This window comes from Drosophila subobscura, chromosome O (assembly GCF_008121235.1).
Source record: "Drosophila subobscura isolate 14011-0131.10 chromosome O, UCBerk_Dsub_1.0, whole genome shotgun sequence".
In the NCBI taxonomy this organism is placed as follows: Eukaryota; Metazoa; Arthropoda; class Insecta; order Diptera; family Drosophilidae; genus Drosophila; species Drosophila subobscura.
This window is the reverse complement of record NC_048533.1, coordinates 4,686,962-4,713,370: the sequence shown is the minus strand read 5'-3', so window position 1 is coordinate 4,713,370 and position 26,409 is coordinate 4,686,962. Positions and strand designations below refer to the sequence as shown.

General features: G+C 43.1%; 1 protein-coding gene across 2 annotated transcripts in view; it reads right to left on the bottom strand.

Annotated features, from left to right (window-relative positions):
* LOC117897825 (uncharacterized protein DDB_G0283357) overlaps positions 1-24,608 on the bottom strand; it is a 52,460-nt gene extending 27,852 nt beyond the window's left edge. For both annotated transcript variants that reach the window (XM_034806877.1, XM_034806878.1), the window contains exon 1: positions 23,145-24,608. In XM_034806877.1, the coding sequence (XP_034662768.1) occupies positions 23,145-24,313 (1,169 nt within the window). In that variant the 5' untranslated portion in view covers positions 24,314-24,608. The remainder of the gene's footprint in view (positions 1-23,144) is intronic.
* Between the last annotated feature and the right edge of the window lie 1,801 nt (positions 24,609-26,409).

Sequence of the window (26,409 nt, the reverse complement as noted above, 5' to 3'; positions counted from 1 at the left end):
GCAGGTGTGTCTTTGCGTCTGTGGCCCTTTCTGGGGCCTCTGAAACTGCAGCAGCACTTTCCAAACTGTCAAGATCTTGGCATTGCTCGTAAATTCCGTGCAAAAATTAGCAACAAAAAAAAGTCTTCTCTTTTGGGAAAGTTCCCAGTGAAACGAACACAGCACAGCAAAATCACACCAACTTTCTGGCAAAACTTGACATTTGCCATGCGTTGGGCATTCCGAATCTATTTAGATGCGCGCTCACAAAATTTCAGCACTGCAGGCCATGTTTAGAATATCTAAATAGGAACATCTAACCCAAACGGAGGCGCAGGGCCGGAGAATGTGGTTCATTTGGTCACTGGAGCAGTGCTGCGAGTACGATGTGCGAGTACCACTATGCCTATGCATGCCATCCCACTCACACAGCACCCATCTGCCTGTCGTCTGGCTTCTCTCTCTCTGCTCTGCTGTCTGCCATCTCCCTTGCCAACACGGGGCCAACGCGGCAACGGCAACGCAAATTGAAATGGCAGAGAACGCGAGCCGCAAAAGGCAAATAACAAATTGCTTCGCTCCCTCTGGCCACACTCCACTCCACTCTCTTCGCTTGGCTGCTGCTGCTGCTTGTGGCATGCAAATTGAGCGCCAGACGCCAACGCAACATCAGCGGCAACTCCAGCTTCAACAGCAAACAGCAACAGAAACAACAACAACAGCACCGCCTTCCTCTATTGTTGCGGTAGGGCAACGCAATTACAAACGAACTTCAGGGTCCGCTTTTGGCATGCAGCAAAAAAAAAGAGAGCAAATTGAAAGCACACCGGAGATGGGATACACTGCTCGGACAACTCGGGATATATAGATATGCTGCTGATTTTGATACGTGATCTGCATATAAGTAAAACAAATCAATTTGCTGAGAAATCATTTCTACAGAGCGAATAAATCGCTTAGAAACACACACGAAAAGGCAGGTGAAAACGTGCAAAGAAGTTTCAAAACATGTGACCAAAATGACAAGACCCTCTGCTGTGAGTGTATGGCAAAAACTTAGAGATTTCTGTCGTTGAGTGGCTGTTGCTGTTGTTGGCTGTGGCTGTGGCCGTGGCGGTTCCCCTTGAAAAAGGTGAAAGCAAAAGTTATGTTCTATTTGTTTCACCTGAAAAGTAACAATAACAAAGCGAAAACCGAAGCAGCAGGGCGGTGGCGTAGATATCTGTTATAAAAAGAAAAATTAAAGGAAAGCCATGTAATTTTCCAGCAAAGAGTCCCCACCAGTCTGTCTGTCTGTCAGCCAGTCATTCAGGGGGATAAAAGCGGTTCACGGTTTCGCGCACGATTCGAGTAAAAGCAAAAGCTGCTAAAACTCTCAAATTGTTTTATGGTTTGTTGCCATCCAGAAAGAAAGAGAAGAAAAGCAAAGTAAGAAAAGGGCTCCATCTTCATTTCCAAAAGGAAAGTGGTCCAAAACAGATGGTAACCCTGAAAGTATGGCGATTGGATGGAAAACGAATGGGCGATGAAGATGATTCATGAAAGATGAGGGTTGACGGTTACGGCAATTTGTGGGATTATTTATCAAAGAGAGGGAATAGTCACCAATGGACATTCATTTGTTCTAATTTTAAATAATTCAAATTAAACATCCTCTCCGCTTTCAATGCGGCAGCTTCGCTCTCTCTCTCTCTCTCTCTTTGCACTTGTAACTAAAAGAGAGCCAAACCAAACCTTCCTCCCTCCCTCACTCCCTTGCATTCGTGTGTTCGTGTGGGAAGACTCTTATCGCAGCTTAAAGCATGTCGGAAGCTAACTGTAAATAAAGCTGCAAATTCATTCAGCGCTTCGCTCCCTTTGCTGACTTCATTATGTAAGCTGACACACACATTGAGGAGTCATCCAGGAAGAAGATTATAAAGCGAGCATTGCTTAAAAAAAAAACACCCTGTGATGTCACTAAGTCAAAGCTGTTGATCTTACGCAGATAGCACTGGGCGGAAATGCGGTAAAACTTTAAGAGCGCAAGGAATACAAGAGAAGAGAGGAGGAGGAAAAGAAGAGAGCTGCCTGCAGTTGACAGAAGTACAGTGGAAGCGATTGCTGCTGAGAACACACACGCAGCAGGGCAGGGAATACAGTGAAAATAAATCTTGACTTTATAGCTAAAGTTCCCTATAAATGTATAAAGAATTCTTATTTGTTTTTGTTAACATTTGTTAACAGTATTAATCCCACACACTTTGGTTCCAAATTTGATTAATTTGTTTGCTGTTTCTTTACAGTTCATCGACCTCTTCGCATAGGGAGACATTTTTACCAGTCAGAGTTGGGCTCTGACAAAGAGTTTTCTCTTGGTAAAAAAAGGAAATCCTTGGCTTAAGCCTCACTTTCGTTGAATTGCATTTGATCAGAGTCAGAGATAAGCCGATCAACGATTGAAAACAAAAGCCCCAGCCAATTATTAAATTTAAATAAAATATTGTGATTACCACAAGACAGTCGGCAGCAACAACAACAACAAAAGCAGCAGCAGCAGCAGCAATTGTGGCCGGCCAGAGGTTCATCTACAAGCCAATTAGGTTGCAAAAATATGGTCGACAAATCACCAATTGAGAGAGACGCAGATACACAGAGAGAGATACAGATACAGACAGAGGACAGTGGACAGAGACAGCGACTGCGATCTGCAGATACGATTCGATTTTCTTCTAGTAAATGGGAAGAAAACGAGGCATGCAAATCCAATAATGTTTCCTGGCCCGGCCTGGCTTCGCCTGGGATACGTCATTAGGCTGCTGCACCCGCACCATAAATACCACATGGATACCCCAAGCACCCAGCACCCCCCCCATGGCAGTGGATTCCCCTCACCACCCGCACTCTCTCCCCAATCAATCGAAAAATATTGTACATTTTTGAAAGTGAAATTTTCTTCGTGTCTCAACGAGTTTTTGTTGTTGTTGTTTCTGCTGTTTTTGTTATTGTTTTTGGGATGCTGGGCTGCTTGAAGCTGACGCTGATGATGACGTTGATGAACAAACAAACAAAGCAACACGTTTTCTCCCCCTCCCTCTGCCGCTCTCCACGCCGATCTCTGCCCCATGATCTTTCCCCCACTTGACCACTTGACGACGTCTGTCAACGGCAAATGAAAGTGTTGGCTCGTTGAAGATGATGACGAAGATCATCATCATCATCGCGATGAAAAGGGGGCGGGGAGCAGGAGCTGGAGGGGGAGGTGGAGGTGGAGGTAGGTGGCATTTGTTTGTGGAGATGTTGCGGGTGCCACTCATAAGTTTTTATTACCACACAGACACACACACACACACACACCTCAGAGCTATAACTTTATGACTTTTTCATCACTCGAAAGAGACAGACAGAGAGAAAGAAAGAAAGAAAGAAGAAAGTGAACCCCGCCTGAATTTGCAGCTCCCCCCAGCAGCAGCAGCCACCGCGTGGTGTCCCACGCTTCAGGCCTGCAGATTTCGAGCTGCGGCCAAAAAAACTAATTGCCAATTAAGTGCTTTTGATAATCACATTCGATTTGCTTGAAACATAAATAAAATAAGGAAAATAAATAAATAATCAAAATATCTTTTAAAGAGATTTTCTATGTTGATTTAAAAGCGCGTTAAATTGGGATAAATATTTAGGGATGGAAATTTTGCAATGAACACCATCGGTCATAGTTGAGTACTTATGATTTGTGCATCGAATTTGTAATTATATTCATTTCAGTCTTTTAGATACGAGTATGCCATGGGGAGTTTCTGAGATAGAAAACACACAAAAGTGTGAGTAAAGATGCTAATTGAAGATGGCTTGGGCAGTGAGAGAGTCAATGACTGGGTTCAGTGAATTTTTAAAGTAGGTTAAAACAGATTTCCCCTCTGTTACGCAAGCAAAATGTATTTGACAATTGTGTCTGAAATTCTTTGAACCATTACGAAACCCTTTTCAATCCACAGACCATTTTAGCCCCCACTCAACTGTCTGTCCCACTGGGAGGCTTCGCACATGATCGCATGATTGAGCAAAGTAATTGATCGGCTGATCCATGCGAGTGATTTTTGATTACATGACACGCCAAAACAAACACCAGACTCATCCGCACACCGAAATGTGCTCCATGTAAAAAGGTTTGAATAAATATTAACAAATTGAATCAGCATTTACGAGGCTCTTTTTCTCAATTGAAAGGTACGAGGGTTGGACCCATACAAACGTTGACAGTTCGACTTTTACTTTCCAAATTGTCGGTGGGACATCAAGTGGCAAAGTGTGGCACGGAGCTGGGCGGCAGGGAGCATGTGGCATGGGGACTGCTGTGTATGGAGAGGTGGTTTCCATCCAGCCATCCTCTCTTGCGGTTTGCTTTGTAATTATTTCATTGAATCGAAACGCTTTTTGTGTGTTCGTTGTTGTCGCTGAAGCGTCTCAATTGATCGACTGCCACTTGGCACTTGAGAAAGTTTGCTTTTTTTTCCACACATATTTCTCATCTGTAATTCTTTCTTTTTCTTCACTTAATATGTGAGGGGTAAGTGATCAATGTGCTGCTTGAGTACATCCGTCTCTGCCCATCCAAAACAAAATATCCCAAAAAAAAAAGCTTTTGATTTCTGGCAACCGCAGTTGCCAATTTTAATTATCTCTTTTCCTGGCATCTCACTCTCCATTTCTCTCCCTCCCTCTCCCTGCATACAAAATACATATAATTAAAACCATTTTGACTTTGACTTTGGGCAGAACCAGCAGTAAAAGTACCACAAAAAAAGCCAAAGAAAGAAGACAACAAATGCCTGAAAACAAAAGTGAATGTCTGGTGCCGAAAGGGAGACTAGACAGCAGCGCAAATGAAGTCATGAACTTTGTATCTGACAGATACAATTGTATCCACAAATTGCTTGTAATTAAAAACTGTCACTTGAATCATTATTGTCTGCTGTCTCTTCTCTCTGCCACTTTCAGTTAAGTTTTCAGTCACTTTTATGGGTCGTCGGAGACGATCTGATAATGTTTGAGAACAATTGCGAGTGGGAGGAACAATCGTGCAGGAGAAATCTAATTGCTCTGCTGCATCTAAGATCTGTGAAGTTTTTTGTTTAACCAAAAGTATTGGAGAAACTTACTCAGAGATTTTATGATTATTTCTTGGAAGGCAAAAGGGGAAGAATGTGTACATACCTGAAGAGAAAAGAGATGGAAAAAATGATTAGAAATTGTGAATAAAATATAAAGAATTAATAAATGAAGCAAATAACTAGATATTTAAGTAAATTCCAAGCTAGTTCGCATTGAAACTAATCAATAAAGATCTCCACCTAGAGAACTCATCCAGTAATGTCTGAAGTACTTAAGAATGAACTTTGTTCCATTTCTAAATTGCTTCGCGCATTAGCTCCAACAACCCACTCGTAGATCCCACTGGCATCCATTCTAGTATAACACCCGTAGGCGCCACATTAGACCTCCAGTTAGTACGGTTAATCCCAAATATAAGACCCCAAAATGGTAAACCATAATCACTCGCAACTGGAGCACGCGCTGTCAACGCAGCAGACTCCATTAAATTGGCCAACCGAATAAGAGACATAATAAAATATAATTCAAGGCGCCCGTCAAATGCCTCAAAAACAAAAAAAAAACCAAAACTGCGCTTGGGCTCAAGGCAAATGCCGCTAAAAGTTCCAGTTAGCTAGACATGAGACATTAAAGAGTTGCTGCCGCTCTTCATCTGCGGCTGCCTGGGTCAAAATCGACTGCCTGTGAGGCGGCGCTTCTCCTGCTCTGCCTCCAGTGACTGTTTTGACCCAGTTTGTGTGTGTGTCTAGTTTCGGCCAAGCGCGAGAGCGCCTTGACAAACAATTAAGGTAACACACACACACACACACACACACACACACACACACAGTAATAAAGGTGAATAACCACCCACGACTGACACGGGGCTCTGAGCTTGCGGCATGTGACGGAAGTGACCTTGTCAATGGATTTTTTGTCGACAATGGACTGGTTTTCGATAGGGGTCTGCCGATCTCTTCTGATCGAGGCCTGCAGGCCAATGAACTTTAAGAAAATTTTCATAATTTTTCCTCCTGCTGGCAATGCAGAGCAGAAGACAACGAAATTTGCATTCGATGTGAGGTAATAAATAGCCAGCTGGTCGGGCTCCCAGCTTTGGCCATCGATCGTCTCTCTAATCCACCTTCTGTCTCTCTCTCTCTCTCTCTTCCTCTCTCTTCCTCAGTCGCCTGCTCTCAGGTGCATTCACATTTGAATTTCAATTTCAAATTGAACGAATCGAAACGAAACGAAACGGAATACGAGAAACATACGAAAATCGCATGCGAGAAAAATGAAATCAAGTCAAAATTATGCGCATAAGTTGCACACAGTTCGATGGGAGTGGGAGTGGGACGGGTGGGGGGGGGGGAGGGGGGGAAGGGGGGACTGTACATATCTACTATATAGCGGCACATACTCGTCTGTGGCCGTTATGGTTGCAGAAATTTATCATCCCGTGGCACGGATCGAATTGCGGGGTCCAGAGTCAGGGCAGAGAGCAGCAGTCGGAGCTCTCCAGAGGCAAAAAGAGCCAGCCAGAGAAAGGTGCAACAAGTGGCAGCTACAAAGTGGTTGTGGCAGCTGCCGCTGCCGCAGTCGCTGCATCTGCCACAAAATGCCTCGAATACTTTATTGATTTCATAGCACATTTGCCAGGAATTTTCCCCATCTCTCCTTGTGTACATCTCATTTGGGTTTCATGGCACGGGGCGCGGGGGAAGACGAGCAAAAGTTCAAGCAAAAATTCACCAAACGAAACGGAAGTTCAATGGGAGGATATGTTAGGGGGGGAAATTGCTTGGGAAATTGTTGCAACATTTCGTTCCGTTTTATTAGCGTTGCGGAAATTGTTAAAGTTGCAGCATAGGAAAGAGCCGAAGCAGAATTGGAGGGATGCACCCATTGGAGGGAATATTTGAGAGCAGTTTCAAGTAAAATTAATCAATTAAATAATTAAATTTAAAGTGCGCAGAGGAGGATTCCCATTTGTGCTTTCAAAAGTGAATTTAATCAATTCATTTAATATTTATTTAATTACTATATAAACTTAAAGTTAAAAACCAAAGCAGTGGCTCTTGTTTAAACACAAACCTCATACACTTTTCATCTCAATATCTTCACCTGCGTGTAAGCACTGTACTCCTCTGTGGCCATGCCACTCCACTCTCTTTGATTTCCTGCGTATTTCACTTCACGCATTTTGCTCTCATAATTGCAGACTTCATCACGAAACTCATCATTCGAAACCCCCCTGCAAAACAGAAACCGAAACCGAAGGCCCAAGCTGCAAACAACTCTTGCCACTTGCCCAAAAAGCTGAAGAAAATAAAAATATTTCTTTCATTTTGGACTTTTTGCCGGCTGCCGCGGCGGCTGCTTTCTTTGCAACATTTCAGCGGAGTTTTGCGGCAGCTTCGTTAACGTTTACTTTCTCCTTCGATGTGTACTTTTTCCTGCAGTCTTTTTTCGGAGTACGGAGTTCCGACCACGAGCAATACGAGTACTCGCGCTGCTTTTTCCATCTTCCATTGGCGCTGCTGGCAACCAGTTGGGTGCACAGGTTCAGGTTCAGGTCCGTTTTTGCTGGTGGACTTTGCTTATCTCGGGCTTGTATTTTTTATGTCTGGCTTGTGTTTTTTCTCTCTTATTTTGCTTACTTTTGGGAAAGCCGAACGGCATCTTCAACGCCAGTGCTAGGGTTGTGGCAAGTGGCGTTGCCCGGCGAGCGGCTGTGGCTGTGGCAGAGAGCCAAAAGTATCTGCGATTGTTATCAACTAAATGGTGTTAAAGTGCGTGAGAAACACAATGTGAAGCCTGGAGCCGAGACTTGCTCGTAGGATGCACTCCGGAAGAGTCAGACTGCAACTTTTACCGCTGTTATACAACACATGGCAAAGGGCAATGGCAATGGCAGTGCCAGTGCCCCCCTGGTTCATAATGATTGTAAAACTTTTCTCCAAGTGCCCCTCAAAATTCAAGCGGCGCATGTAACATGTAGGCAAGGAAATGCAACGAGCCACAGACAAAATGTGTAGCGAAACATTTTGGTAAAACAATAAAAGAAGGGCTGACTGGTGAGCGTTAGAGCTAGGGTAGACTTTGTTACGCATGGGAAATAGATTTTATTCGGTAGATAAAAGAGGATACCAGAGGCAGGGTTGTGATGTGCAGATGGACAACGAACTGATTGACCGAATGGGAAAGAGAGTTACAGAGGAACAGTTTCATCGATTGATAGATTAATGTTTGAGTTTATCCTTTGGGATCTTTGATCTAGCCTTTGGAGTGATTATTCTCGTAGACAGCATGGAATGGTCGTTAGAGAATCGTTTAGATGTATCTAAAACGCAAATAATTACCAAAAATTATATTCCCATGTTAAACTTCCGAATAAATAAATAGCCTGAAGCTGAAATTCAAACCCAAACTTAATCTTAAACAGCAAAGCCAAAGCAAAATGAGTTGGTTGTTATTTTTTCGAGCGTAAGTTAAGCGCGTGCCACTTGCATAATAACAATAACATGAACAACAAAAATAACAAGTGCAACAAAAATGTTGATAAACATTTCAGCAGCAGGCAGCAGTCAGGCCGTAATGAGCAACAAATTGAATTTGTAATTGAAGTGTTTGACGGAGCGTTGAAGCGTCGCATTCATGGGGGATTAATGTGAGCACAAAGATACCCTGAGCGATGGAGAGGGAGATAGATTTAGATTGTTATATTTTGGAGGGGAGCAGATTTCGAGGCAGTTTCTTGATCACTTTCGATGGCAGCTTTCCATCTCTCAATTTTAAATAGAACTAAATAAAATTCTACACAACTTTCGACAAGAGTTTTAAGATCGAAAAACCATACAAAATAACAAAGAACTCCTCCGCTAGAGTATCCCAAACTTCGACCTACCGAGTGCCACCTTTCTTTCTTGTTGCTGGCTGTTCAACTGTTCGTTTGTTGATCCAACTGCCATGCAACATTTTTGTGCCGCAGCCGCAGCCGCCGCCTTGGCTTTACTGTGCCACATCTAGTGTAATCAGCGTGCGTGCATTCGAGTGGCGCCGCCTCAAGTGGGTGGTGGTAGGAGGTGCGGCTGCGGCTCCAATCAAAAAAATACATTCGGGGCTGTATACAATTTTGTGGATTTTGTGTATTGCGTTAGAGCCAACAAGGGGAGAGGCACAGAGAGTAAACTTAAATGGTTAAGCCGTAGCCGTTGCCGAATTGGGGTTATCATCATATAGCATATGGCAAGGCATACTTACTGGATGGCTTAAGCAATCCACACTCCACATTTATAATTTTATAATGATGAATAACCGTCCAACATTTCGTTAAACGAAACAGCCATCCAGCAGCTAAAAAGGTAATTGTGGTGCAGGTTTCATGGCACTCTAGTTGCACTTTAAATGGGTTCAAAATGGGTTACAAATTGGATTTCGGTGCAAGTTTCATTTGGGAATCTTCTTTGTTTTGTTAGCAAACTTTTAGCACTCGAATGGCACTCGCCACGAAGCCGAAAACATCGCGCATCATCCACAGATCGGGCAGAGCTCCTCCCAACGGAAGATCCAGCAGATACAAAAACAAAACTCGGTCCCGAAACTGGTGTTAATTCAATTATGATGGGGCTAATAACTAATGTGCATAGGAAGATCAGATTGAGTGCTAAATGAATGTCCGCACACATGCGGAATCGGGGTGCAAATGTATCTGATGGACTGGTACGAGTATCTGATGGATGCTTTCGTTTCCAGAGATGCCTCCGATAACTATGTGCTTGCGTAATTAGCGCTTTGGCTGGGTATGGGATGGGGCTGGGGCTGGGAGGTTCCAAACCGGAGCTGGATGCTAGAGCAAATGCAGCAAAGAAAACGAAAAGAAAGCCTCAAACCGAAACTGTGGCGAGTACGAAACGTGCCCCGACACTTGACAAAACTTCGGTTCAAACAAAAAAGCACAAATATAATGAATGAATGGCTGAATGACTGACTGACTGACTGAATTATTATTATTATTAAGAGACACAATTGATTTGGCATGCAGTCGCTGGGTAGGTGGCAGACCCTAACCGATTTGAGCGCTGTGAAAAATTGAATTTGTTGAAGTTTTCAGTTTGGGAATTGGAATTGAAATTGAAGAGAGATTTCACTTTATGCCGCGCGCACAAAGAAACAAAACTGAAAACAAAACAAAGTGTGGCCAAGAAAACTTTCCAACAAAGAGAGAAAAATTAATCAAACGATGACGAGCCACGAGCAGGAGATTCACTCACAATCAGAGTCGAGCTTCAAGTTCATCTTCCACAAGATCTTTTGTTTATCCGTTGGAGGGGTGATGGAGGGGCTAGATTCTACAACTTCCGCTACAAGCAACATTGTTGCAAATGTATCCATCTATGCAGCCATTAATCTGCACTGCGATCGAGGGTAACAATTTGTTTTTACTTTTTGCTGCTTGCTGCTGGAATTGCACTTGGGATCTCGGACAGGGAAATTTGCTTGCGGCTTGTCAATGAATTTCAATTATGTTTCAAGTGGAATGCGGGGAGAGGCATGCCACATGGTTGCAAGTTGTTTCGTAATTAGTTTTGGGGGAGAAAATAATCAAAATGAGGAACCGTTGAGATTGAAAATATGTTAGGATTGTGTTTAAATGAGGGTTGTAAGGATCTACAGGCGGAAAGAGCATGAGAGAGACAGCTAAGCTACTGTGTGAGAGAGAGTATACATATATTAATCGATTCAGAAAGATCCACAGCATTAGATCCCCTTCCAAAATGAGCAGCTGAGCGTCTTAATTTAACTAAAAATAAAGAAATCAATCGAATCAAAACCGAAATCTTTCCCACCAAAAGGCATCTCAAATGACTGTCAAGTTGTGGCCGTGAATTCATTTCTCTCATTTCGATTAGAGCCCAGAAATAATCAATTCATTTCTCATTTGGAAATTCTCGATGCGAAACCCATGTGGCATCGAGGGAGACCACCAGGAGGGCAGCGTCATCATCATCATCATCATCGTCTCATCCACAAAGCACAAGGCGGGAGGGCGGGAGCAGAGTCGAGTCACCTTACCCCTTACAGATATTACTACTGCCTCTGCTCTGTTTATTTACGATCATTGGGGAGTAAGATCGGCGGCATTGGGCAACACGGTGGAAGAACACGCAGCGTGCCATTAAATCGTTTAAATGGCTTCCTTGGCACTTCATAATTTGCCGATCAGAGAAGAGCAGGCCCCAAGTCCCAAATTGCCCCCGTGTCTCCGTTGCCATCGAAATGGCCGTCTCCATTGCCGTTGCCAATGCCAATGCCATTGCCATCTCTCTCCCATTGGGAAGAATCTTTGCGTGTGGGCGTTGCCCATTTCCCCCTTGTGGAACGTTTCGTTCGATGTGGCAGTTGGGAGACTCCGCGGCTGCTGCCCACTGAGACAGCAGGGAGCGGACAGCAGGAGGACACTGTACAGATTGGTGATCCAAAGGGGAGCAATGTATCGGCATCAGCATCACCATCGGCATCGGCATCGGCCATTGCATCTTGACTTTAAGCCACATCTCCACCTCAATCTTTGGCAGCAGCTCCAAGACTCCCAGTCGAGTCGAAGTCCAACTCCGACATTTGCGAATGGCAATTAATTGTATATTATTTTCGCGTCGTTTATTTACAGCAAATTAGCAGAATTGCAATTTTTCTTCAACAGGAAATTATTGTTATTGCCATGGCGAATGCCACAAAAGACCAAGATCGCTCGCAGACTGAAAGAGAGAGTCTCTATCGCCGAGAGAGGAGGATAGTATGAGGCACTTTTCTCAACGAATGACAATCAAATGAAAGTAAGAGAGAAAAAAAATAAAGAGTGTTTTTTTCTTGTTTTGTTCAAAGGATAATTAAGTATTTGTCTGAGAGGAGTGGAGTTTTTCCTAATAGATACTTAACAAGAAAGACTTTAATGCGCTAAGTAAAAAAGAAGCAGTAAGGAAGTGCCGAGATTAAGATTCCCTTGCATGTACTTAGGGGAAGCCTTTTATAGGCATGAAAGTGGATACAGATACCTTAAGAATCGAAACCACTTTTAATGCTCTGTTAGTTTTTTTTGTGGAGAAGAAAGCATTCCATTTTGGCTTCCATTTCATTTTCCAGCACTTTCCTTGATAATTGAACGTGTTCCGCAGAGGTCTCAACACTCAGACTCCGGACTCCAGCACCAACTCCAACTCCATTCGAACAATTTCCCTTCTCCTCAGTGGCAGCGGTCCAATGCACACAAACAACAAGCGAGAGAGCAGATGGACAGAGGCGGACCAACCAGGCAGACAGCCAAACGGACAAACAGAGGGACAGCCAGACGGACACACAGACGGACACACAGACGGACACACAGACGGACAGACCAGGCGACGATGCGGAAATCAAAAGTGTGGCCAGGCCTGGCCGAAAGCAAAGGCAACAACAACAAGCACAGCCAAAGAGCTGCGTTGCTGTGTGGAAAAAGGTTTTTCATTGTTGTCACTTGATTATCGATTGCTGTCGCGGCAACATTTTCTTGCCACTACTTTTCCATTTTCCAGTAGCACGCCGCTAACTACGACTATTTGCACTTTCATTTTCAATTAAGTGTGGCTTTGATTGCCACAAAAACCTGATTGAAATTTGAATGTTAAGGCCCCCTGCCAACCCTCCACTTTCGCCTACCCACTACCCACTATCTATCCACTCCTTTTCCACTTGTTTTTCCAATTTGGCTGTGCCTTCTGGGCAATTTCCGTCGTTTTATGTCGAGAGGAAAAGGCAATCCAACAACGGCCCTCCCTGGCAAGAGATTTTTACTGTTTACGCATTCAAGCTGCCTACTTCCTAGTTTACATAATTATTTTCTGACCATCTCCGGATGACTCTCTGTGCCCCTAATTAGAAGTGGCAGCAGAAGAACCCAAACCGAAGCCACAAATTAGCTTAAATTTTGCGTGACTTAATTAAAAGTTAAAGCCCAAAGCCCAAAGCCCAATTACATCATCCACTCTACGGACATCCTCCAGTTCTTGGCTCGGAATTTCGTGGCTGGCTGGGAAAGTAAAGCTTAACGAGTATATGATTTTCTTTTGCCCGATTCGCATCTTGTTCAGGGGCCTGGAACGTGCAACTTAGGGATTGAGTGTGGTCAGGGATAGTTCATATTACGACTGCCATACAACAATATGAGAAGGTGAGGTAATAATCTTGTGGGTAAACACAGAAATCATTAACGAGTGGGAAGTAAGAATTTGTTCCTTACATGGCATAGGTTTGGGAATAATTCGCAGAGAGAATTTCGAGCCTAGAAAGCCCAGGAAAAGATCCAATATTTATTTCTTTTTTCCATTGATGTAAACAGAATATTTTCATTAGCCAAAAACTCCAATTTAATATGATTTGAAAGTACAAAATAATATTTGTGTGTGTTCGCCTTCCTTTGACTAATTTTTGTCGTGTGTTTCGGTGTGTTTTTTGTTGTGTAAATTCCATTTACATGTTGAACATAACTAAACAATTATTTGCAATTAATTTAATTTAAAAATTGCGACAAATGAAATACCAACGAAAGGAAAAATATTTGTATTTAATTGCATTAAAGGCAATTAAAGGCAACAAAAAATATAAATAGAGAAGACAAAAAATAAGTCTTGGGCAAAGCTGGTTGGGCAACTTGAAGCGGAGGTTCGTTCATTCGTTGGCGTTTTTGGGCCAATTTAAATGCATTTGGAATTATGATAGAAAAAAGCCTGCCGCTGCCACCGCCGAATGAGACCCAAACGAGTCGAACCAGTTGGAGGCTCTAAGGCAAGATATTCGTAATCATAATAAGACAAGCCCCAGCTACAGGCTCAGCTCCAAAGATCTCTCTGTGGCTCTCTGTGTGTCCGACTGTCTGTAACTCCCCCTAAGGGGTGCTGGGAAGTCATCTTGTGTGGCTCGACAACACCGCGAGAGACGACATCAAGTTGAAGTTCGCACGGCACTTGAAAATGCAAACTAAAAAAGCTGAAAAAAAAGCCTAGATATTGTATGGGGATGATAATAGAAAAACGCAGCGGGCCAAAAGAGTTATTAGCGAATCTGAAATACACTTTTTAGGGAAAAATAATCTTCGGAACACAGATTGTCGGATGGAAAGGTTTACAGCTTAGTGGATTGATAAATCAATTGCCGACAAGTCTCGTGGTTTACATACTTCTACACAGATCTGTAAAGTATTCATCGAAGTAATTGCCGAGTTGTTCTTGTTACCAACGATTTTATTATCCTTTAATATAACCTTAGGCAAAAGATACAACATTTATTTATTGATTTATAGCCTTAGAATTTCTTTCGAAGCTCAACTTTAATTTCACCACAGAGAGTGCCCCCCTGGGTAGAGTATAATTACAGCAGTGTGTACACACCTAAGCAGTGTATACTCGTATATTGTGGAAACAGACAGACAAAACAACAGCTGCCTGACAGAAAGTACTTTCTTTCTTAATAAGATGCGCAGTTCGCATATTTTTGCAGACTAAGGAAACCAGGGGGAAGGCAGGGGAGGGGGGAAATGGGAAATGGGAAACTGAGGCCAACGATGCGTTGTCTTGTCTCGGCTCGGCTCTCTTGGCGGCGGCATCTCCCATCTACCATCTCCCTGCGCCAAGTTAATTTGTTGACTGCCTGCAACTTGCTCTAATGCATGCAGACAGACCCCGTCTTTAGTGGAAGTTTCAGCAGCAGCAGCAGCAGCGGCTGAGACAACGACAGCATTTGCTGGCAAATAGTTTTATGGCTTATCTCCCCAGAGGAAAAGCAAGACCCCAACAACTGCCTGCTGCTGCCGGCTGCTGCTGCTGCAATGACACAAAAGTGAGTTTTGGGAACTGGCAAAGTGGCACAAAGGTTGACGGGCAAAGTCGAGGCAAGGCAGGTGTTGAAAATATGCCAGAGTCTGTTGTCAGTGCACTTAGCTGTGAGGGTGTACAGCAGCAGCAGCAGCAGCAACTGCAACAACATTCATGACAAATGAGGCAAATGGGTTAGTCGGCTAAAATATATTAGACTTCTTTCTAAATACGGTTCTAATGAGATTACGTCTTAATAGTTTGATAATATTTCAAGTAAAAGAACAGCGAATCATCTCGGCTATTTAATCACTTCTTTGCCCACAAATATAGACAATTTTCCCCCCAATTTAAATGTCAAATCAATTAGCAAAATGAAAGCAGAGAACATCTAAATGCTGTGCAGAGATCTTTACGCCCACGCGGCATGAGACACATGCCTCATTTGCATGAGCAGAAGCTGGAGGTGGAGGTACACCCACCAAAAAACATCGAGAGACAAGCAACAAGCTCTCCAGCAAATTGCTACTTACTGTCCAAAACCAGAAGAAACTCCGAAGCAACAAATGAGAGGGGGACAGGCAACAAAACAAAAGGCAACACACATAAATGGAATAACAATTTCGTAAATTAATTTCGAGCAAACAACAACTTTATGTCGTAGGAGAGAAGACTTCTTGGGAAGCGTGTGAACAAAAGCAACACAAACAAACCATCCAAAATTTGAATTATTGTTGGTTAAACAATTAAGCGAATCTTTCGGATCTACGCACTCTGGTGAGTGACTTCAGAACCTATCCGAAAGTCAAAGAACTCGCTTCTACTTTCAAATTGGGATTCCTTTTCGGGTTTTGTTGTTATATTTCCGCTTACATAAATTATGTTTTGGGAATGGGAAATGAAAGATGTAATTTCCACATTTTTTGTCCATTCTTTTCTGAATTTTCAGACTTTCCCATTGCGTAAGAACGAGGAGATTGTTTCCTCTGCCATTTATCATTTTAAGGCTTCAGTTCTCTTTTGTTTAAGTTCTTTTCGCTTTTTTTTATCGTGTATCTTTTAGTTAGTAATTTGTTTTTGTTTTTATTATTTTTGTCACGCACTCGAAATCAATAAAAAGAAGCAACAGATTTTGGTGCAGCAATTTCAATTTAATTTGTTGCTCTTTGCTTCTTTTACGACTCCACTCATTCATTTCGTTTCATTTAATTTGTTTTTCGTTGCTTTTGTTTGTATTTCTTTTTGTGGTTGTTCTTTTGGCTTTTGTTGATCGAAGTAGATGGGCCCGTTGTGTGTAATTATTTTAATTTTAAACCGAAATCGCTTTAATTGCTAAGCATTTAAGCAGCCAAGAGTGCGGTGTGCCATAAAAAGAGAACTAAAATCATTTCCGATACTATCACCCAGGCTTTATGGGCTATTTAGGCACAAGCTGATGCCACAAACTAGCTGCTGATGTAATGAGACACCGTTCAGGTGAACAAAGGAATATTTGTGAGCTGCAAATGATTTCCAAGAGCACCTCCTAAAAGAGAGAGAACTTTCAGCGTCATTCAAACCATTTCACACTTCATTTTCTGTCCCATCTTTCCCCCCCACCTACCCTACCGAAAATATATAATTCGAATGCTTAAATTTACATTTAGTGACCTGAAAAAAATGAGCATGTCATTAGCTCTGACCTCTCCGCCTCATTCTAATTTGGTTTGCTTTCTGCTTTTACTTTTCGCTGCCCACATAAAATACAAAAAAAAAACCAGAAAGAATAAATATTTTCCCTTTTGTGACTCTAAACATTAATTTGTTTTTGCCAATTAACATATTTCGTGAATTTCTGTAATTAAATCCCAGGGCCACAGCAATAAATGCAGAAAATGTGTGCAAAATAAAAGACAAAACATAAATCAAATAGAAATTGGGGGGGGAAATGAAAGTTTCAGCATTTGTTGATGGCAATATTGAGTGTTGAGCCTCAAGAGAAAATAAAATGCATGCCAGGAAACTGTTAGAAAATTCCCCAGTTCTATCCTCGTCATATTTGTGTTTAAAGCTCCGAGAACTTGTTTTCAATTTGGGAATTATTTATACATTTTTTGTAAAGATCAAAGTTCCATTAGCTTTAGCTTTTTATTATGCCCAACATCTGCCTTGCATAACATTGTTTTTTTATTTATAAGAATATTTTTTTGCTGCTTGACTGAAAGCGAAAATATGTACATTTTATGTGGAAGAAGCCCGTGTCCAGACTATAGTTTCTAAATATATAAATTTATGGCCGAATGTTTCTGGCTGATCATCTTTTTTTGTCATGCAAATGCTGAAACTTTAAAATGCAAATCTCTTGGAGGAGGAGATTCTGTGTACCGCAGCCGAAACCGGAATCGCTGGACACATTATTTATTAGACATTTATTGATTTCATATTCGGTTTTATGTATGTTTTTTGTTTCGGGGTTTCGGGGCGTGTGTGGCAATTTGTAAGCCGCGTTTCTGGTTTTTCCTTTTCGTGGAGTAGTTTCCGGCGGGGTGGGATCTGTGCGGATCAATTGCCAATTACTGAGCAAACAAAATATTTCTCTAATTTGCTGACACGAAGCCAGCAGCAGCAGCCACCAACAGCCTCGCATGTCATGGCCACGGACAGAGTTCCAATCAAAGAGCGAGCTCTCTGCACCAAATAGCACTCTTCTCGACTGCCGACACTCGACTCTCCAGGTTGCAGGTTGCCTCCGCGTTGATGCCTCTGCCACGATAGTCCCGGAGTCAGGCGATGTTGGGTTGGGCTTGGATTCGTTTTGTCTGTGGCTTCGGCTTTGGCAGCGAAATATTTTTTCTAATTAATAATAATAACAATTGAAGCCTGGGCCATGGTCTAACGGCACTACGGCCAAAAGGAATGTGGAGCAAGCCGAAAAAAAAGAGTGTTAAAATTGTATTTATTTGCCAAGTTCTTGGGCCTTTGCTGCTTGTGGCTTTTCTTCTGGCAAGCATCTAAGCGGTTCATCAAAAAATTGCTCGCCCGCTTAAATTGCATTTTGCTTTTCAAATTAAAAGTGAGGTTTCTGCGGTCTGGCTGCGGTTTGACTCTTGATATCTCGAGAGCATCTCCCCCACTAGCAAACGGTTTGTTTATGGGCTAGAAATGTTAGAGATTGAACTATATATAAAATAACTCTTTAAATGTGGCAGGAAATTGCTGTTTGGAACTACTTTTTGGTACTAAAGGCACGCAGCTATTCTTTGGAAACTTTTCTATTAACATTCATTCCCCTTTTCAGGTGCCCTGCCTTGTCCCCCCTGCGATAGTCACAGTTGAGCAATTGTTGGCTTTCCACAGAATTTGCAACACAAACACAAATATATTTTTGAATTTTGCATGGCACACACAGTCTGAAAATTCATTTATCCATATGCCATATGCCAGAGATAATTACCATGACTCGCACTCAAACAAAAAACGAAAGAAAAAACCCATAAAACACACTGAAATTTTTATTACATTTTACAATTTTGTGTGGTACCAACTGTGCAGCGACTGCGCTGCCCCTGCTGCTGCTGAACCCGACTCTCTTCCCTCTCTTCGCACTTCACAGGCGAGGAGTTCACATTGTTGGCCCGTGACCCGACCCGGTCGCAGGTGTCGACAGCAGAGAGCCACCAAACAGAGCTGACTCACCTCACGGGTCTCCAGTACCCATGCGAGGGGTGAGCCCTGTGTGTGAGTGTCGTATTGTTTTCAGTTTTCGCATAATTACAAAAGTGGCAAATGCTAAATGGTCAAAAGCTGAAAGGAAAAATGTAACAAAAGTTGGATAAAGCAGCAGCAGTGCGCGGGGGCAGGGGTCTGCAGGGGAAACCCTATACGAGTACAGAGTCTTGGGAAGTTTTTGTTGGTACGCTGCATTTCCGGTTGGTTTGATTTCAGTTCTTCAATACCCAGTACTCCCAGGGTGGTGGCAGGGTAGGTTGGTATGGGGAACTGTGTCTCTCCCAGTGTGGCTTAGCCTCCACACATTAATTTCAATGGGTATACAATATTTTATATCTATTTTGCACCCAATTTCTGCTCCCACAGATGACTCAATTGCGGCACAGAGTTGAGGATTGGCGGCACACGGGAGACAAGACACTCCAGTTAATGTTTCCATAGAATTGTGATCTCCATTTAATGGTTCTTTTGTCTAGATGACTCGTCCAAAAATGGTGCTAAAACAGTCGTCAAAATGTTTGAAAACTGAAAGTGTTTCCAGTGGACCCAGAAGTGTGGGTGCCAAAAAAAAAACGAAGCCAAGTAATTATCCAAAAGATTTGACATTGAAAATGCTTGAAAAATGCTCTTTCAGATTTCAAAAGCAAATGAATCACTTCAAGGGATGGATACATGGATTTTGAATGTATTTACATTGTACGTACATATTTATGTACATACTTATGTACACATTACATAAATGACAAGTTCGTTGCCCAAGTCATTTGTTGGTTGTCTTGTGTCGTGTTGTGTGTGTTTTGGGTGACAACATTTTTTGCTTAAAGTCAACAATAATTTAGCATTTTGTGCCCTAACAGTCGCCCGTCTGTTTTGCTCATTTGTTTGCCACTTGATCTATTTTTAGGCTTAAAGATCTCTCGTGCCACTCGGGACTTGAGTCTCGTATTGACATACAAATTTTTGAGCTCATCGAGCAGCCATAATGGATTTTTATATAGATATTTACTTTGCCAAAAAATAGCGCCGAAAAGCCGAAAAAAGAAGAAGCCGCCACAAAAGGCAAATACGGAAGATCGTTCTATGTGGCAGCGAATCTCGTTGGATTCTTTTAATTAGGCACCGTATTTGTCGATGATGATTTCGGATGATGACTTCGATGGTGATGAGCAATCAGAGTGAATGCCGCGGCAAAGGCAGCGACAGGTTTATCAGTCTTCGAGGCAAAGTGATTGGCAAACAGCAATCAGAAGGAAACTCTAGCCCTCACCTCTGCGTTTAGCAAACTGCAAATACTAGTCTCGACCATTAGATGGTTAGATCTCTCCCGACTGGAGTGGAGCGCAGGCAATTAGCGGCTTTTGTTTGTGAAATTAAGAGGCAAATGGCAAAAACACTCCACCGATTAAGTGACAAATCAATGGGCTGCTTCTTAATTGCGTCATTGAGAGTGGCCCAAACAGTTGGCCCACAAAATGCTTAAGAGAGCCTTGGCTATGTCTTGGGCCTTGACCATGAGATGCTAATGGGTTTCCATTACACAGTGAAGGAGAATTATGGTACGAACTTATCAGAGGTGTAGTTGGAAGCCCATTTGAAGGTTGTAAGGTGTCCATAGAGATATCAAGAATGGCTATAAATTAATTATAAATCACAAAAACCTTCGTTTAGAAAATATTCAAGAATCTAAGTGCTGCCAGATTGCCTTTCCAAGATCTCATTATCCCCCAACTTCTGTACACTCCTCCACATGTGTGGAAAACTAATTTGTTACCTAAAAAACATCACACAACAATTCCCATACTATGCATAAAGCGGAAGCATCAAACAGAGCTTCTCCGTGTTCGCCTGCCAAAAAAAATAACTACAACAAAAAAATAACTTTCGCACGACAAAAAGCCACAAAATCATCTATCGGACAACACCTTAGCGAAAAGTTGCAAAAAAAATAACCATCATTCATTCATTTATACAATAAAAAAAACTTGCAAATGCTCGCAACGTGGACACCTACACCTCAGCCACACAGCATCCCCCAAGCCCAACACCATGCACAGCCCACTCCAGGTAATGTCTCATGGAAAGCAAAAGTGTGCAAAGAAATGACACATTGTAAAATACGAAAAAAACCCACCCAAAAGTCGAAAAAATGTACCAAAAACTATGTAAATAAATTTTACCAAAGCGAAATAAAAAACTTTTACTTTTATTGTTCGTCAGCGTAGTGCCTGAAGCTGCCTCATGTTGCTGTCGCAGCGAAAATATTTGCGCATCATGCAATTTGATTTGCAACAAAGATGTGAGTTGTGTATTTGTGTGTGTTTCAAATGCGATTTCAATCACACAACAAATCACACCAAAGAGGATAGAGGGAGAGAGATTTACAAGACAGAAAAAGGCAGTAGTAAAACTCACAGAAATAACATGAATATTGGACGTCAGCAAAACAACAAAATTAACACCAGCTAAATCAATCAGTAAATCCCCCTAACAGCACACCAACAGAATTGATTGCAAATGTTACATCAATCACACCAACAGCATTCCAAGAAGAGATACGAAAAGTGTGAGAGATTTTTGAACTGCTTAATTCTGATAATTACTCCATAAATATTTACATCAACAGAATCGTGTACTTGCAAAAAAACAGATTTAGACATATCAGAAACTAAAATAGAACCAAGTAAACAACGAAATTAGCACCAACAATCTGTAGACAAGTGCCAACAATCATTACAACACATCAACAATAATTATATCTTCATTTAATCAGTAGTTTTAATCGCAAATCTACTAGCTCCCAAAAATCTCTCACCAAAGAACTATCACAGTTAAAACCAACTCAATCCTTTAATAAGCCATCTCAAAGTGCATTGACCCAATCAAGTTCGTTGCCTAAGTCTTTTGATTGGCTTTCCATATACTCAAATTTCTTACGGTTTCGCCCCTTATCACAATTTCCATTGCACTGCCACTCTTTCTCTCATTTCGGAATCACTTTGCATGTTTTCTGCTCCTTGATTGAAATGTTTGCAATTTTTTTGGGCAACCAGGGGGCGGTCTTTGGTGGTTGATTGAGGCATAGAGTGCTTTGCGCCATTGCATTGCGGCGCTAAGGTGGGCGGTTTTTAGTCAAAGTAAAAGGCTTTTAATAAACATATTTGCGTGTGCTTATGCAATGGAAACATTAAATGAAACTGAAACTGTTTGGCATTTCTACATCAAAAGCCGATTAAACATTCGACCAAATTTGAAAGTAAAATTTCAAATATTTCCTATCATTTTGCATAATGTGTGGCAAGGGGAAATCGAATTTTCCAGTAGGAGGCATCATCAAAATGAAATCCAAACAAAAACAATATTTTCAGCTACAATAATTATTATTGAATAATTATGAAATATTTTGTGTATCTATAACAATTACCCATAATTTAAATGCTGTTTAATAATATTAATTTATGCGTTAAATCAGAGATATATATAGCCATAGATTACCTCATTGATTCCCTCATTCAATTACCTAATTTCTATCCCTAATGTTGACCTGCCTGCCACACAGAGAGTTTAACTCTTAAACGATTGCAGTCAGAGCCCATTAAATATTTCATTCACATTTTGCGGACAGAAATTGTAACACGAGTCCCTCTTAACAAATAAAATGAAATAAAACCCAACCCCAAACAAATTTTGGGCTAAAAAAAACTTAAAAAGTCTGTTGGAAAATGTTATGCGCGAAAAAATTGGCAAACTTTATGTGCCTGAAATTTGGTGGGCAATTTGTGTTTAATTTGGGGTCACACACAGCCACACACACCGAGCAGGCCCCGGGCAATGGTGCACGTAGGTTATGTAAAAGACTGTGAGCCCGGGCGCCCTCTCGACACTCTGCCAAAGGGACAGAGCGACGGAGCCGCAACGCTGGACAGAGGGTAATCAATGTAAAGCAGTCTTCGAAGGCATTTTAATTGCCACAGCACCATCAGTGGGGTAGAGTGGAGGAATGGAGAGGAACTACTTGCAACACTGCAGCCTGCCCCGCGGCCAAGCCAAATGACACATGCGCCGCCGAGCCGCAGCGCCGCCGCGCCACCACGTCTCCGCTGCTGGCCTCCCCGGTCTCCTGCTCGCTCTCACTCTCCGATGCCAAAGAGTTTTTCTCGGCAAAGAGCCCCGCGATGGCTGTTGAAAAGACTTTCACTCTGGCAGAGTGGAGTAGAGTCGAGTGGAGTGGAATGCCGCAAAAGATGAAATGGCTATTGACTTCATTTGTGGCCAAAAATAAAGTTGAACCATTAACTAATTAGCTTACATTTTGAGCGATTTATTGAGAGCTCTGCTCAGTGCTCTAACCAGAAAGCATTTCACCAAATGGAAATTTTATTTAAACATTTCTGTTAGTTGTGCTGATATTTGTGCTACAACTAAGGAGCTTCCGAGACAAAGAAACTGTTCCTGAAGGCAAAGGAATCTTTCTGGAACGTTTCTAAATACCTGTTCTGAAAGTTCTTTCCAGAATCTTCTGTAGAAAATGTTTCTGGCACTCACCTTCTGGCCTGTCGTGGTATCGACTGGGTCCAGCACACGGGCGCCTTGTGGAGCTGATGCATATTCCTGGATGACTTGTAGGTTAGATCGCCGCACTCCGTTTGCCACACCTGGAGATTGCCCTCCGCCGGGTAGAACGTGTACAGGCTGTGGGTGGCCGAGGCCATGACCGGGGAGGAACCGCCACCATCCACCACATCGACGCCAGCAGCCACCAACGGTGATAATGTGGCACTGGAGATGGGCTGGACGAGTAGCGCCTGTCCGGCCGCTGTGCCCGGGGAGCTGCCTCCGGCCGGGGTCTTGTAGTTGAGCATCCTGGTCGGTCCCGGTCCATTGGGGCTGGAGCAGCTGCTCACATTACCATTACCATCGTGCTTGAGGATCAGGCTGCTGGGATCATAGCCATGGCGATGTCTGGCAATGGCATCCACCGAATGGGAGCGCATTCCGTTTCGGGCTGGATTATGTGCGGCCAAATGGAGGCGACGTCCGCGCCGAAATCCGCTGGTCACTGACACAGCTCCGGCAGATCCCTGGCCCACACCGACTTGACCCGAGCCGGAGATGGGTCCGCCGTGGGTCAAGCGATGATTGTGGACACTGGAGGCGGCACTGGGTACGAGGGGCTGTCGCTGCTTCTGGTACTGCAGCCGTGGCTGGTGGGGCAGAGTCTGCTGCTGCTGCTGTTGCTGGTGTTGCTGCTGGACACTGATCTGTCGTGCCTTGGCCATGCCCACCTGCTGGCTGTTTTGCTGATCCTTGAAGTACTCGCGTCGCTGCAGCTGGGGTGCGGCCAAAGAGAGGGCTCCCCTGGCCATGCTGCTGCCGCCTGATATTGTGGCTCCTCCACTGCTGATGCCCGTTGCTACTGCTGGCTTCTCCGATCCAGAGCCAGTGGAGGAGGCGCCGCCAGTGGCCGCCGAACTAAGTTGCGCCAACTTGCTGGCATTGTTATGGTTACTGTTGTTGTTGTTGTTGTTGCTGCTGCTGCTGCTGGCGGCAGTGGCAGTTCCACTTGTCTGATGCTCTGAATCGGTGGAAACCCGATCCGGATCACTTTCGAAACCTTCGTCCAGGGATCGTGTTGGACTGAGTATGGGCTTCGAATGGTGCTGGTGCTCCAGTTTCGCGCTCGAAGTGGACGTGGATGATGTTGACGACGACATGGCTCTGCTCGGCTCTGCTCTCTGTCCACTTGTCAAGTGCTATATGGGGGTTGGGTTTGGCTTTTTGTTTGTTTTTGTTTCTGCTTACGTCGAAGTATTGGATATCTATCGTTACACTTGGCTTGGCCCTACGACTGGCTTGGCCTGAACTACTTCACTTTGCCTCACTGCTGGCTGGCTGTCTGTATCTCTGTATCTGTATCGCTCCCTTTCTTTTGAAGCGGTAAATACGCGTCTGTGTGTGTATTAAAAAATGCACAATGCCTCCTGCTGCTGCTGCTGCTGCTGCCGTTCTTTTGCAGTTTTCTTCACACGCCACTTTTTCTTTTAATTTTCCATGCACTTTTTTCCATCTAATTTATTTTTTATTTTTTCGCAGCTTCTGCTTTTTCTTTGCTTTATCTCTCTTATTATTTTTGTTGCCAGTACATTTTTCTCACTTCAACTTCGATTGTTGTCTGCGGCCGCAAAAGTCGCGCCAAAGTTGCAGTTGCTGCACTTGCAATGGGTAAGCTCGGTTACTCTCGACTGGAATATCGGTTCGGTTCGGGTCGCTCGCACACTCTCACGTCTGACTCGCACGATGGTTTTTTTCAAACTGAGCTCCGAGCTTGCCGACAACTGTTTGCGAAGCGGCGGCCAGGTAGCGGCCAGATAGCGGTGCGTCAGACGGAAAGCTTCTCTCACCACTTTGGCACTTGTTACGCCTGCTTCGTTTCGACTCGGCTGTTGCACCTGCTGTCAGTGCTCAGAGAGAGAAATACACAGAGAGGGAGATAGAGAGAGACGCGGCACAGCTGTTCGCGAAACTTCCGAGAGAGTCGAAGTTGGTGGTGGAGTGCATAGGTGAAGCAGGAACATATCAACAGAGAGAAACCTTGACATCTATGCAAGGTGGTTGTTGTTGACATTATAAGATGTACGATTCTAAGAGGAAAGTGGAACAGCTATTCATAATTAAATATTAAATTAGTACGGAAGAAAGAACGCTTCTACTCGTTCCCAAGGGTTTTTTAAATGCATTCAGCAATTGGCTGCTTTTGGCCCAGGAACGGTTTGGTGATGCTTGATGTCGTCCTGCCTAAAAAAAAATTATATTCAAATTTAAAATTTACTAAAAGCACTGAAATTTGTATTTTAATCCCCACAGATTGCCTCTTATTCATGTTTTTTTTCTTGAAAAACTTTTTCTCAATATACTGGCACATCTTTTCTGGAAGCGACTGTAAAATGATTTGGATGCTTTGGATCTCTCTCGGTTTTGCTCTCCCTATATCTCATTGCCTCTCTGGCGCTCGTGAAAATTTCATCAATGAAATTACAAACTGCAACAGCAACAACAATAACCGGCATGGCACAAGACCCGTAACAACAAAACAAAATAACAGTTGGAAAAGCTCGCTCAGAGAGTGAAGTTACCAAGTGAGAGAGCGAGAGCTTTTGGCACCTGCTGCACAGCAACTGAGAGTGGGAGGGAGCGCACAGAGGAAGACAAAAATAGCGGACAATTTCGGCTGTTGCTGCTTTCTCACATCGCTTCTCTCTTTTCCTTTTGTTTTCTGTCGAAGCCGCTGTCCCTTCCTCTGCCGCTGTCGCTGCCTATGCCACTGCTTCTGTTGCAATTTGTTGGCAGCGCTCCATCGATGTTGAAGTGGAATGCCCTTACTTTGATTGATTTCCGGGTGCAGCAGCAGCAGCAGAAGCAGCAGCAGACACCACAGGTTTCATTTTTCACACTTGGCTTAGGAAAGCAACAACAGCGGTAGCGTGAGGTGTAAAAGTGTTAGTGGCAATGCAGAAATTTCAGGTACAGTGTGCTGTTGAGGGCTTTTGAGAGGGGTGAAGAATATTCTCGAAATCGAGAGCACATGCACCTGGAATTAAGAGCCATAGAGGAAATGAACCGCTGGTGCTGAAGCTTACATATCCATATTGTAAGTGGCTGTTAGTTGTGTGTTTGGCAAGGGACACTCATGAACTCATGTACATACTATGTACATATGTATGTATTGTACATACAATGTATGTATGTACATATGAGCCGCAGCCGAATCCCATATCCATCTGATTAGCTATTATTTAACGATTCCACCGAA